Here is a 14,622-nt window from a genome sequence, read left to right as displayed (position 1 = left end):
GATGGAAAGACATCCTATGCTCTTCCATGCTCTTGGATTGGAAGAATCAACATAGTGAAAATGTCCATACTAACCAAAGTGATATACAAATTCAATGCAATCCCCCTCAAAATTCCAATGACATTTTTCTCAGAAATAGAAAGAACTATCCAGACATTTATATGTAATAACAAAAGACCACGCATAGCCAAAGTAACACTGAGCAAAAAAAATAAATAAATAAAGCTGGAGGCATAACATTACCTGACTTTAAACTATACTACAAAGCTATAATAACCAAAACAGTATTGTACTGGCATAAAAACAGACACACTGATCAATGGAATAGAATAGAGAATCCAGAAATCAACCCACACACCTACAGCCATCTGATCTTTGACAAAGGCACCAAGCCTATACACTGGGGAAGAGACTGCCTCTTCAGCAAATGGTGCTGGGATAATTGGATATCAATACACAGGAGAATGAAACTAGACCCATACCTTTCACCATACACTAAGGTCAACTCAAAATGGATCAAAGAATTAAATATACACCCTGAAACAATAAAACTTCTTAAAGGAAACATAGGAGAAACACTTCAGGAAATAGGACTGGACACAGGCTTCATGAATACGATCCCAAAATCATGGGCAACCAAAGGAAAAATAAACAAATGGAATTATATCAAACTAAAAAGCTTCTGCACAGCAAAAGAAACAATTAACAGAGTTAAAAGACAACCAACAGAGTGGGAGAAAATATTTGCAAAATATACATCTGACAAAGGATTAATATCCAGAATATACAAGGAACTCAAACAACTTTACAAGAAAAAAACAAGCAACCCATTAAAAAATGGGCAAAAGAGCTAAGTAGGCATTTCTCTAAGGAAGATATACGAATGGCCAATAGACATATGAAAAAATGCTCAACGTCACTCAGAATTCAGGAAATGCACATCAAAACCACACTGAGATACCATCTCACCCCAGTTAGGATGGCTACAATCCAAAAGACTCTGAACGATAAATGCTGGCGAGGTTGCGGAGGAAAAGGAACTCTCATACATTGTTGGTCGGATGGTAAAATGGTGCAGCCTCTATGGAAAATGGTATGGAGGTTCCTCAAACAATTGCAGATAGATCTACCATATGACCCAGCTATCCCACTGCTGGGAATATACCCAGAAGAATGGAAATCATCAAGTTGAAGGTATCCCTGTTGCCCAATGTTCATGGCAGCACTCGTTACAATAGCTAAGAGTTGGAGCCAGCCCAAATGTCCATCATCGGATGAGTGGATACAGAAAATGTGGTACATCTACACAATGGAACACTACTCAGCTATAAAAAAGAATTAAATACTGCCATTTGCAACAACATGGATGGACCTAGAGAGAATTATATTAAGTGAAATAAGTCAGGCACAGAAAGAGAAATACCACATGTTCTCACTTATTGGTGGGAGCTAAAAATAAATAAATAAATGCACCCACACACACCATAAGAGAACCAGGGGAGGCGGGGGAAGAAGACATAACAATTGCAATTCCTTGAAGTTGATACAAGCACAAAGAAAGGACATTGTTGGGAGAGTGGGGGAGAGGGAGGATGGAGGGAGGTTTCAGTAATGGGCCGCAATAATCAACCACATTGTATATCGACAAAATAAACTAAAATAAAATAATTAAAAATAAATAAATAAATATATATATAGAAAGATATCCCATGTTCCTGGATTGGAAGAATTAGTATTGTTAAAATGGCTTTTATTCCCAAAGCAATCAACAGATTTTATGCAAGCCCTAACAAAATACCAGTGACATTCTACACTGAAATAGAAAAAAAAATCCTAAAACTCATATGGAACCAAAAAAGACCCCAAATAGTCAAAGCAATCCCAAGAAAAATGAACAAAACTGAAGGCATTACACTAGGTGACTTCAAATAATATTACAAAGCTATTAACCAAAACTACATGTACTGGCATAAAAACAGATACATACACCAACGGAACAAAATAGAGAGCCCAGAGATAACTTCACATACCTGCAGTCAACTGATCTTTGACAGAGCTGCCAAGAATACACATAGAGGAAAAGACAGTCTTTTCAGTAACTGGTGCTGGAGAAATTGGATATCTACATGCAGAAGAATGAGACTAGACCTCTATCTCTCACCATATACAAAAATCAACTCAATATAGGTTAAAGATTTAAATGTAAAACTCAAAACTGTGAAACAACTGGAAGAAAACATAGTGGAAATGATCCATGACATGGGGCTGGGCAAAGATTTTTTAGATAGACTTGAAAAGCACAAGCAGTAAAAGCAAAAATAGACAAGTGGGATTAAATCAAACTCAAAAGCCTTTGCACATGAAAGGAAACTTAACAGAATGAAGAGACAACCTATACAATGAAAGAAATTATTTGCAAACTATACACCAGATAAGGGGTTAATATCAAGAATGTATAAGGAACTTAAGAAACTCAACAGCAAAAATCAAATAAACCAATTGAGAAATGGGGAAAGGATCTTAGACATTTCCAAAGAAGACATACAAATGGCTGACAGGCATATGAAAAAATGCTCAACATCACTAACAGGGAAATCCAAATCCAACAACAATGAAATAACACCTCACTTTAGTTAGAATGGCTATTATCAAAAAGACAAAAGAAAAGTGTTGTCAGGGATGTGGAGAAAAAGGAACACTTGCACACTGTACGTGGGAATGTAAACTAGTACAGCCATTATGGAAAACAGTATGGAGTTTCCTTGAAAAATTAAAAATAGAACCACATGATCCAGCAATCCTGCTACTGGGTGTATACCCAAAGGAAATGAAGTCAGTATGTTGAAGACATATCTATCCTTCCATGTTTATTGCAGCATCATTCACAGTAGCCAAGAAATGGAATCAATCTAAGCATCCAATAGAGATAAATGGATTTTAAAAAGTGGTATATATAAACAATATAATAAATACTATTCAGCCATAAAAAAAAAAAATGAAATCTTGTCATTTGCAGCAACATGTGTGGAGTTGGAGGTCATTATGTCAAGTAAAGTAAGCCAGGTACAGAAAGACAAATACCACATGATCTCACTCATATGTGGAATCTTAAAAAATAAAATAAAAAGTAGATATTATAGAGAGAGAGTGCAGAGTAGTGATTACCAGAGAGTGGGGGGGGGGGAGGGGAGGAAAAATAGGGAGAAGTTGGCCAACAGGTACAAAATTACAATTAGATAGGAGGATTAAGTTCTGGTTTCCTATTGCACAGTAGGGTGACTATGGTTAACAGTTAAGTTGTGAATATTACATAACAGCTAGAGGAAAGGTTTTTAAATGTTTTTACCACAAAGAAAAGATAAATGCATGAGGTGATAGATACATTAACTACCCTAACCCAATCATTATACAACATATATATATATAAAAACATCAAGATATACCCCATAAGTATGTACAATTACAATGTGTCAATTAAAATAAATAAAAATATTTGTTAGAAATTGTAACAACATAATAGATTGTTAAAATATTTTATAATATAAAAGGACTTCAACTCTACTCAAACAGTGAAAAAAACCCTTGAGACTCTCATCCAAAATGTAATATCAAAAGACATACCGAATAGTTCAGTTGTGCACCCCATTCTTCTCACAATATCAACAATGCTAATTCTACCTCTTTCTTCTTCACAAGTATTTAAATCATAAAAGAGTACCTGTTATGCAGCATTTCTATTGTTGGCTCAACATATTACTCAACACTCCTTCATCAAGCAAAAATAAATTTAAAAAAACAAAAACATTCATCCTCAAAACACAGATTTGCAAAGATGCTAGAAATGTTCAAAATTAATCAAGAACAAACCTTAAACCTCTAACCCTAGGTCAACAATTTTCAAGAAATTCTTAATTGTGCTAATAATTCTGTGCTTTGACTATGTTTGAATGTCTCCATTTTTCTTTCTGGACAAAAAAACTTAAAACTGGTTTTACTGCTGCCCATGTCTGCATTTTTTGATACAAGGAACGTTACAGAGGTAGAACCTAGCATATTACCTTTTGACACTCAAGGACTTAGTAAAGCTGCTTGTGGTGTCCAGTGTCTACCTGGAGGAGGTAGAATAGTAACCATGCATTCTACATCCAAATTCTAGTTCCATTCCTGCCACATCACATTAACCTTCAAAGCTGATCATCTATCCGTCCATGCAATCATTCATATATTCAGCACAATGAATATAAAAGCGGTTCAGTTAGGGTCAACAGGGAAAACAAAAAATTAAATCAATAAATAAGTGTAATGAATGCTCTGAGGGAAACTGATAGGGACTTTTACTGACTGGGCAACCTGACCTAGTTGAAGGGGTCATGGAGGCTTTCCCAGTGGAAATAATTTCTCAGCTGAGACCAAAATCGGAGAAAGAATGAAAGGATGAGGAAAAAACATTCCAGACAGGGGAAACAGCATTCCAAAAAGCTCAAAGGCAATATAAAATAACAACTAGGATACTGATAAAAAGAGTAATAGTAATAAATTTTTGACTTACTCCTGGTCAGACACTGCTTTAAGGTTCTCTACGTATTAACTCATTGAGTTCTCATACCTACCACTATTTCCATTTGGCAAATGAAGAAATGGAGGTACAGAACATTGAAGTAATTGCCCCAAGGCCACGTGGCTAAGGCTCAGATTAAACCCAGGCACCTGACAACAGAGCCTACGTGCTTACACTATACTACAAAAGATCTTGTCATGCTTGAGAAACTGAAGTTTCAGTCAGTGTAGAATTTTAGAGGGAGACTAGAAAGAGATGGTGATGATGAAAATTAAACAGGAGCAGATAATGGAGGGTCTGGTAGGCCACTGTATCAAACCTCTCATGCCCTCCTCACATCTTATCGGCTCACCTCTTTTTCTACCAGCCATGGCTGCAGCAACCTGCTGTATGTGGTGCCAGGGCTGCTTTTCTGAGTTTGCAGCATGGAAAGCCTGGATGTGGGAAGGAGTTAACTCTGCCTGGGGCTGCCCTTACCAGTGGGGGTCAGGAACCACTAGGAATATAGCTCCCTCTCTTTCTTCACTTGAGTGGACACTTGTGCGGAACAGAAGGGTAGTCTACACGGCTCCTCTGAAGGTTTGGAAGGATCAAGCCCAGGTACCCACAGCAGCGACCAGCTCCTATGTGATTCTTTCCAACCCTGCTCTCCAGTTTTATGTGACCACTTCCTCAAATAAACTACCACCGACACACAAGCCTTGTCTCAGACTCTACCTTCTCAGGGAGAGGGTGGGGGAAACCTGGTTGAGTAAGCCACGTTAGATAGTTGGGGTTTTATTCTACAGGCAGTCTAAGAAAGCCTATTTTTGGCAAATCACATCCTCTATCTTTCAGGAAACAACGAGAGGCTGAGAGATAGGAACAAACTGAGCAAACTGCAAGCTTGGTGAAGATACCCATTCTTCTCTCACAGTCACCCTTTCCACCACCATAATATCAGGAAAGTGCCCAAGAACAGGCTGCCATGAAAAGTCTATATACTGTCTTCTGACCCTTTAGCCTCAGGGCAGAAGCTGTAGCAGTGGATATTTTCCTGAAGATCCCCTCAGATTTTGGCCTGTTCCTGAGGCAATGGCCTCCATGATGCTATTTCTTCCAGAAACAAGACAAGCTATTTCTTGTCTCGTTAACAGCTGCTAGAGACATACAGCTGTCTACCTTGACTGGAAACTTTGAGAGTACACGAAATTTTAAAACCAAAGAATAATTTCGAAGATGAGGAAATAAATGGACCTAATGGGTGATTTGGTTTTAAAGTATTCTTGGCCTCTCTCTCTTCTGGATGAGACCTTTTCATTTCTCACTCATAGTGTGACACGGATAATCACAAATTTAATGTTATAGCCAGAAATCCTTCAAATGAATAATATTGGAGGTAATGCCATACATTTGGCTTAAGGATGAAGTTCAGTTTTTATAAAATAGAAATTAAAATATTAAAAGTCTATTCTTAATACTTGTTTTAAAACAAGTAATCTTAAAAGGATAAGATGTATTCGCATATTATCCACTGCTTATAATAATGTTAACAGTCATTCTCATATATCCATGAACAAATGAGACACCAGTAACCATGCCTAAAGCAACTTGCTGAAAGATCAGCTATAGATAGTAATTATGCCTAATCACTACACAAGCTCCATGTGTTTAAATTGTGACCAAAAATATAAGACTGTAATATACCTTATTAAGATATTTAAGTATAACAGATTCCTGAAATGACACAAATACCAAATAATAAAAATAAAATAATTTTATCTCATACAAATTTTAACCAAATTAACTCTTATTTTGATAGTGATTACATTAAATTGCAGTGTTTATTTCAAATTATTACACATTAGAAATAACAGAATGGCATACATTTTCCTTCTGGCTGCTCGGAAAAAAAAAAGAAATAACAGTATGGTAAAAGTACTCCAACTACGGTATTTATGACATAATATTAGTGTTAAATTTTTGATTAACATATGCAAATTGGCTTGGAAACTGTCACCAGTGTCATCTTTTACCTGAATATATCAGACTGATGATATTCATAAAGTTTCTTTTCCAGGTCTAATCTCTTCTTTTCACTGTAACACAAAAAGAAAACACTTTATAAATAATCACATTGATAACTAATAGGCAGTCAAATTTAGACCATTTTCTCCTTCGAAATCATGCCTTTGTGAGAATGCTTCTCCAGAATAATAAGAAGAAAATACCAAATGCTTTTAAAAGACACAAAAATACTTACCAGTAACCAGGGAAGTCTAAAAAACAAAATGGACACCAGTATGAGGCAAAAGAACAAGATTCTCAAACTAAATGGGGAAATGCAGTACGAAAACGCTGGGAAGTAGGTTCATTCATTCAGTGAGAATTTCTTGAGTGCCAATGATGAGCCAGGCACTGTTCTAGGCCTGCAGACTAATATGGTGAACAAGCCAGCCAAGACCCTTGTCCTCAGGCAGTTCACTTTCTAGGGGGAAGGACAGACAACAAACAAGGTAAGTATGCAAAATAAAAGTATAATATGGCCGGACTTCTCTGAGTCAGTGACATTTGAACAATGGGGGCCCCCACCAGGTCTGGACATGTCCACAAACCCCCCTTGGATTGAAGACTGATGGCTTGCTTTGCTCCCAACCAAATCAGCCTGCACACAGCCAACTGGCTGAGTTAGGAAGAGGCCTCTGAAAAGTAAACCTGGCCTCACTTATATTTAATGAATTCCAGGTCTTCTAACACCATCACTTTGAATTTGGGGAAATTTCTTTTTGTAACTTTGTAGTGTTACTGTTATTTGTCACTGACTGCTGTTTTCCTGAAGCTTCTACCAATAAAGACTTAACCTGTGATGTTCAGATGAGTGCTGGCAGAGGAGAAAGCCTGTCTTATCCTACAGCCAGCATGCGTAAGAGGTAGGGAAAGTGGGCAGTAGATGTGGCGGCAGCAACCCAAACCAAGGGGCTGAGGGGGGTGGGAAGGCATAAAACTGCTGAACAGGAAGCCATTCAGTCCTAAGAGTCCTTGGGAAGTTTAACCACAAAGGCAACCACCACCAAAGTTCCAGCTTCAATCCCACCTAAGTGAAGCCAAATTGCTAACCTAAATTAACATTAGTTAAAGGCAGAAAGAGAAATCACGTATCTGAGTGAAGAATACTAAAAAAAAACCGACTGTGAAACAAAGATAAGGACTCCAAAAGAAGGTGATCCTTCTTTTGGACTTCTGATGGAAAAGGGCTGGCGCCATGTTCCATTTTTGAACTTTTAATTACTAGCTTCTGTTTTCCTTCAGATAATTTTTTTTCCTTTTTTAAAAATAAAAATTATCCCCAAAGTTACTCTGTTAGCTACATTATAGGTTAAGTTAGTTTCTGTCCTTAGCACAATCTTAAATGGAAACCATCATTTAACCAAAATTCTTTTAATGGTAAAATGGGGTTCAAAATCCAAACACAAGATCTTTGCTAGGGGAACACAATCTATTCTTTAGTTGGGGTATGCCTGTGTTAAAAAAGAAAAAAGATTAAAAGGAAAAAAATTATGAAAACACATTTTTAACCAACAGCTTCACACTGATCTTTATTTTCTCATTAATAAGACTGAACTTAGGATACAAGTGAAGGAAATATGGTGTAATTGCTATGACATCAGAAATTTTTATTAGTTACTTTTCCCCCTTCTAAAAGTTTCATGATCAACTGGGTTCTTAGTTCAAAAAGAATGAATGACTGGATAATGTGACCAATCTGTCATTAAATTACAAGGACAGAAAGACCTTTAAATGCATCTATGACCCTGTGCCCCAGTGTAATGCTTCATTTCTGTGGTATTCCTGCCAAGAAAGCATGACTGGAGACTGGTCATGAGGAACCATAAGATGAACTCAGCTTGAGTGTCACCTTCTAGAATCAATGCTGTACTCTATGAAATTGTCAGGAATATTCAAGACAGGGATAGACTGAGGAATCTTCCCAGATGGGGGGAGACTGAAGAGACATGGCAACCAAAAGCAACCCAAGTTCCCAGATGAGAACCCAGACCGGAAAGAACAAAAGACAGTGTTAGGACAGTTGGTGAAATCTGATAGGGGTCTATGGATTCGTATATCAAGGTTGATTTCTTGACTGGGAGGACTTGAATGGTGATTATGTATGAGAGCATTCTTGTTCTTTGAAAATACACACTGGAGATTTTAGAAGTGATGGGGCAATCATATCTGTAGTTCTCAAATGGTTCAAAAAAGAGTAATGATTTTAGGTAGAGACACAGATAGAAAGAGATAATGTAAATATAATAAAATGTAAAGAATTGAGGAATGTGTGGGAGGGGAATGTTGGAGGTCTTTGTCCTGCATTTGCAACTTTTTTGTAAGCATGAATTTATTAAAAATAATTTTAAAATGTACCTATGACCTTTAGTGAAAAGAACTACAGTCTCTTTGTGAACCCATCACCTCAAGCAGCAAGGAGTGTAAAACTTCTTTGTTCCTTTTCTGTCTTCAGTAGATGCAGACTGGTCACCTTTCTTCTCTATCATAACACTTCATACACTGAAAAACCACAATCCACCACCTCTTAGCCTTCTAGTACTGGCAAAATGGAAGTAATCTTGTTAACTCTTCATCACAAGGCCATTTTATAACCCTCCTCATCCACACTACAATTCTTCTGTATGCTGAGTCCCTCATAACTGTTTTAAATTTAAGACTAAAACCAGATGTTAACCCCAGTGAAAAGCGAGGCAAAGGCTTGTTGGTAAGGATCACTCACAGTTCCTACATAGTAAGTCTCTATTTCAGGATCTTTTAGACACCCAAACCTGGGATGCTAACCAACAGTCCATGTTTTCTGTCACCTGCACCCTTAATCTGAACCTTTCCAAGTTTTACACAGCTGGGTAGTCCTTATACAGCTGAGTTTTCTTCTTTTAAGCTGCTTGTGGTATTGAAATAAAACCAGAATAACAATTCTCCACCATCTTCAGCTTTACTCAATATCTCAGTATCAACTTCTGGACTACTATAATATCTCACCATGAATCATACTGGCACTGAAAAAACAGGGACTGGTTACTGGGCCTTTTAAATAAATTTTTTTATATAACCATAAGAGTCAACTCTACTTACATGCTTCTACCATGATTGTGGGTGGTATACACACTGAAACAAGTCACTCCAGTAGACTCCCCTAGATTCAATTTTTTATTTTTACCACAATGCAGAGAAAACACTGTACTCAGTATACACACAGGAAACCATTTAGAACATAAAATTACATCTACGTGTGATTACAGCTAAGATGACTTGGGCTAGAAATATGCCAATCACAAGAAAAAGGCTTGATGTTAAACCAGCAGACATTGCAACGACCACCTCTAAAAAAGGCTGAGAAAAGGCAAGGCGGTTTGTTTTTTTCATCTCCCATTTCCCAGAAGTTTCTGGATTGATAAAGCAGCTGTGACTACCCAGGGTTGCAACCTTTGAAATGACTCCAGAATTTTAGTAGACAGAGGTCCCTGTGGCTACTAGGATTATTTTTTGCTTTTTGTTTTTTGAAAAAAGGTACATCCAAACACTCAAACAGGATACAGACAATGAGATTCTTCATGTGTTGCTTTGTAAAACTATAATTTTCAACTTTACTTTAAGACCCATTACTTTAGTAGAGTAAAAGAAAAAAATCTGTGGCCTTACTTCACATATTAGCCAAGCCCCCTCATTTCTGGTAAAGAATCAAGGTTCAGAGAGGCCGAACACCACCCTCAAGGTTACCTAACTCTTTATGGACTAGAACCCAGATTTCCATGTTTTTACTGCATCTTTCTCTGTATCTAAAGATATTTGCTTCTATACTTATGTGCAAAATGCATTAATTAAGTTAGTTATGGATTTTTAAAATGAAAAATGAATACACACAGCAATAGATTTGTACTGACTTAAAAATAAAACAAACCTCCAAATGCAGAACCATGAATAGGCTATAAAATTTGACTCAAATTCTTTATATAATTTCAACAGCCTCACCTTGCTTAATAATTAAAGCATTAGAGTGTTAAACATAAAGTTAGTAATCATTACACAGTTATCATACCTTAAGGACTATAAACAGACAGATGTTCCTAGTAGAGGAACCCAAAATGATAACTCTCAATTAACTTAGTTCAAAAAGAATGCCATTTAAACCAATAACATTCTAAAACCAGGACTTGGGCTAACAGATACAAATATTTGGGTTAACTAAGCCACTCTTCCAACAGAACAGACACTGAGCCAAAAAGCATTTTAAGTGTGCTGAAAACACAGAGAAATGTCTTGTCTTTTAACTATCAGGTACATACAGACGCTTAATACCATCTTGGAAATATCACAGGATCCACTTTTCCTAGTTAACTAGAAAAATAGCCATTATTTAGTGACAACATGTGGCTATTGGATTCTATATAAGACATTCATAATTCCTTGACACTAGCTTGTTAACTTTGAGATTTCTTCCATTCATTCAACAAATAATTATCAAGCACCTCCTTCACCACATATGGTCTATTTCGAGCTAAAGATCCAGCCAGATACGGTTCCTGCCCTCTGAGAATTCTCAGTCTAGGCAAAAAGCAAGTCATTTAAGTCCTCATCTAGAGTACTGTAAGAAGGCCAAGGTCACAAAAATTAGGGAATAGGTTGGGACAGGGAAGGCTCTGCTGAAAGTGATTTTTTAAAAAGTTGACTGGGGTAGCTGAGTGGCAGTATGTCAGAAAAAAAAAAAGGATGTAGAAAAGAGTTAGAGGTAAAACACGGTGAGGGCAATTAAGGAAGCCTGTTGTAGTTAGTCTATAAATATCTGACAAAAAATAATTCTAGCATGAGATGAATGGAATTCCTTTTCAAAATCACTTCTGCCTTTTCCTTACATGTAATTATTGTTACTATTTTAGAATTGTCACACATACGTCTCTCCTGTTCACTAGAATGATTTTGTAACTTTCAACACTCATTAAACGTTTTGTTTATCAGGAGATCCAAAAACCTATTTCCTTTCTTGTCAACTAATGAGATTTCCAACTTGAATTAATTTAGCAGCTAAATAAAGAGTTCCAACAACTTACCTTTTATGTGGTTATTTAGAGTAAATTGCTTTATAATTTTCCCTTTATGCACTGTTAGATCTAGCTGTTTTCAGTGGTTCCCATCTTTCGTATCTCACTCAAAAGCATCATGAACCCTTTAGAAACCGGACTTCTGCTGCTGGAAATTTCATTCCTTCTCTAGAAGTCTAGCTAGCCCCTACTTCCCAAAGAAGTCTCCTGTATTTAAGTAGGACATATATTACTCTCTCTCTCTCACTCACTCCCTTTCTCTCTCCCTTTCTCTCTCCCTTTCTCTCTCTCTCTCTCTCTCTCTCCCCCTCCCTCCCTCCCGTCTGCGTTTCTGGACCTGTCATCACTGATGCAATGCAGCTGTCAAGATGGGATGACAATTTGAAGAGAGAGTGGAGAGTGGGCGTGTAGCGTGTAGAATGGGACTAGAGAAAGTCACAAGGCTTGATGGAGAATGACAGACAGGAGAACTCCCACTCCCACTTCTGGGCCAATTCAGTTACGCGCCCGCAGCCTCAAGCTGGAGACCAGGCTTTAGTTGTTCCTGGGGTGAGGGGGAGGTCCTCACCTCTCTCCGCACCCTCCATTCCAGGGGGCGTCTCTGGTAAACTTTGTCCTCCAGGCCCCACCCGGAGCTTGGGAGGCGTCGTGGGCGGGCCCGGGCCTAGGGGAACCACGAGCGGAGGGGAGTGGGAAGGAACAGCGGGCAGGGCGCCCAGAAGACCCTCAGCGCCGGCCGACTTCCGGCCCCCGCCCCCCGCCCCCCACCGCTAGAGGCCGTACCTGTCCCGAAGCCCCTGCTGGAGGCGGCCCACCTTCTCATAGAAGTCGGGGCTCGGCAGGTACGAGGACGACGCAGGGGTCCGTCGCATGCTGCCACACCGCTCCAAACCGCCTCCGGGCTGGCGGTTGGCCGGGGTTACCGAGGAGACCGCCCCATGATGCACCGCGGGTAAACACTGCACCCAGCAGCCAGCAGGGGGCGGGGCGAAGGCGGGGCGCCGTGAAGGGGCGGGGTCGAGGCCTGCAGCGGGCGAAGCGGAGGCATGTTGTGGGGGCGAAGCGCCGTGGAGGGGCGGGGCAAGCTGCGGGCGTAGTGAAGGGGCGGAGTCGAGGCCTGCAGGGGGCGAGGCGCCGTGGAGGGGGCGGGGAAACTGCAGGCGTGGGGCGGGCGCCGTGGAGCGGCAGAGGGGAGGTCTAGCTGGGTGTCCTGCAAGTCGGGGCCAGCCCCCTCGCAGGGAGCCTCCTGAGGCTGCGTGTCGGCCTGGTATCTCTGCTTCTCCGTCCCAGCACCGGCGTCTCTCTTCTCCTCTCCCTTCCCCTCTCTCTTTCGGATTCGCACAAACTCCGTTAATTTCACAAGGGGCAATCTCTCCCTCCCTGTCGCCTCTCCTCGATTCCTTCTCCTTCCCCCCCCTTCTTTCTTCCCGGGATTTGCTCAGTGCCGGGCTCTGTGCTAAGCTTGCTTTTCTACCAGCACTCAAAACCAAAACACCACAAAAAAAAGACAAAACCGAAAATGCTAAACAGCTGTGTTCAGGACCGACAGTAAAACAACCCCTAGCTTGAAAATCTGTGCTGAACGTTTAATGTTCCAGCTGCCAGTACCGTTGATGAAGAGGGAAAAGTTGTTCACCAATTGCTTGCTAAGCAGACATTTGTTTGCGCAGCTCCGTGCATAATGCTCCAAATATCCTGTAAAATTCTCCAGCAGGGGCTCCGGAGCCAGACTGCCTGGGTTCAGATGCCAAGTCACCAGCTTGAAGCCCAGGTTTCCTCATCTGTACAATGGGGAGGTTATTAGGGCAATAGGATTAGATTAGGTAATATGCGTTAGTGTTTATAAGAGGGCCCAGCACGTAATAAGCATCATCGTCATCGCCAACGTGGGGAAACAGCTTCCTGAAGGAAGACAACCATATTCCAAAACCCACAGGGCAGAAAACAAACAAAAAAAAACCTATAGAGTTTTGTAGTCTCCTATTCTTCACCTTCTTTTGGTTTCTTTTCTCAGTCATTAATTTCACTTACCTATGTGCCTTAAACTATCATTGGTCATTAGTAAGAGAGATGGAGCACCCAAAGGTCCACAATATAAAATTCTGAGGTTACTCAGCCTTCCCTTCACATTTGTCCAAGTCCATGGCAAGTGTATGAATGGAGGCCCTCACACCATCTGCCTAAATATTAAGAACTTATAAATCAAGATAACGAACTACAGATAAAATATGTGCTTTCCTCTGTACCTTTACCAATATGCTGTCATAAGAACCTGGAAAGCCAGGGTGGAATTTAGTTCTCTTACTCCTTCCATAGCCCACTCCCTTATTTCCCATCACAGGCTCACTCTTGCATTGTGAGGGGCCTCACCCACAGGCAGGGTCCTGGCTCTGAATAACATATCCCCACCTCAGCCTCCTCTTGGTCTAAGAGTGAGCACACCAGTTATGGTCACCCTTGCAGCAACAACCCAGGAAAGAGGTCTTGAAGTCCTTGGAAAGCAGCGTGGGCCCCTTTGGGCAGGGAATGTCTGGTGCTGAGTACCTGAAAAGTGTTCTGCAAGGGTGTGTGTGTGTGTGTGTGTGTGTGTGTGTGTGTGTGTGTGTGAGAGAGAGAGAGAGAGAGAGGAGAGAGAGAGAGAGAGAGAAAGCACAAGTGCGCGAGCGCTCCAGGTAGCTATGTCCCCTGGCCCTGGGGTCTCCTTGCCTTGTGGGAATGACATGGTGAGAGGAGAGCCAGAACAGATTCTCTAATATAGAAGCCAGGGCAGAGGCCCTGTCACCTGGGTCTAAGAACAGCACTGATGTGACTTAGTTATGTCAAATTCATTCAGTGGTAGTATACAGAGATTTATTTTATTGATTTTAGTGTAACCATTTTACTACAACCTTGGCACAACCTTGTCAAAAAAAAAAAAAAAGCATTACATTTTTAGGATATTTTATTTAGGCCTATCCCCACCAGATTTTTTTTTTAAGG

The 14,622-nt window shown here is 40.0% G+C and overlaps 1 protein-coding gene across 4 annotated transcripts in view; it reads right to left on the bottom strand.

Annotated features, from left to right (window-relative positions):
• The window catches only part of KIZ (kizuna centrosomal protein), a 144,720-nt gene extending 132,145 nt beyond the window's left edge, over positions 1–12,575 (bottom strand). For all 4 annotated transcript variants that reach the window (XM_063114542.1, XM_063114537.1, XM_063114539.1 and 1 more), the window contains exons 1-2: positions 12,427–12,575; positions 6,574–6,636 (exon numbers count right to left, since the gene is read on the bottom strand). In XM_063114542.1, coding sequence (XP_062970612.1) covers positions 6,574–6,636; positions 12,427–12,515 — 152 coding nt within the window. In that variant the 5' untranslated portion in view covers positions 12,516–12,575. The remainder of the gene's footprint in view (positions 1–6,573; positions 6,637–12,426) is intronic.
• Positions 12,576–14,622: the final 2,047 nt, after the last annotated feature.

Source organism: Cynocephalus volans, chromosome 11 (assembly GCF_027409185.1).
Source record: "Cynocephalus volans isolate mCynVol1 chromosome 11, mCynVol1.pri, whole genome shotgun sequence".
Lineage (NCBI taxonomy): Eukaryota > Metazoa > Chordata > Mammalia > Dermoptera > Cynocephalidae > Cynocephalus > Cynocephalus volans.
The sequence above is the reverse complement of the archived record's forward strand: the minus strand, read 5'-3'. Positions and strand labels throughout refer to the sequence as shown.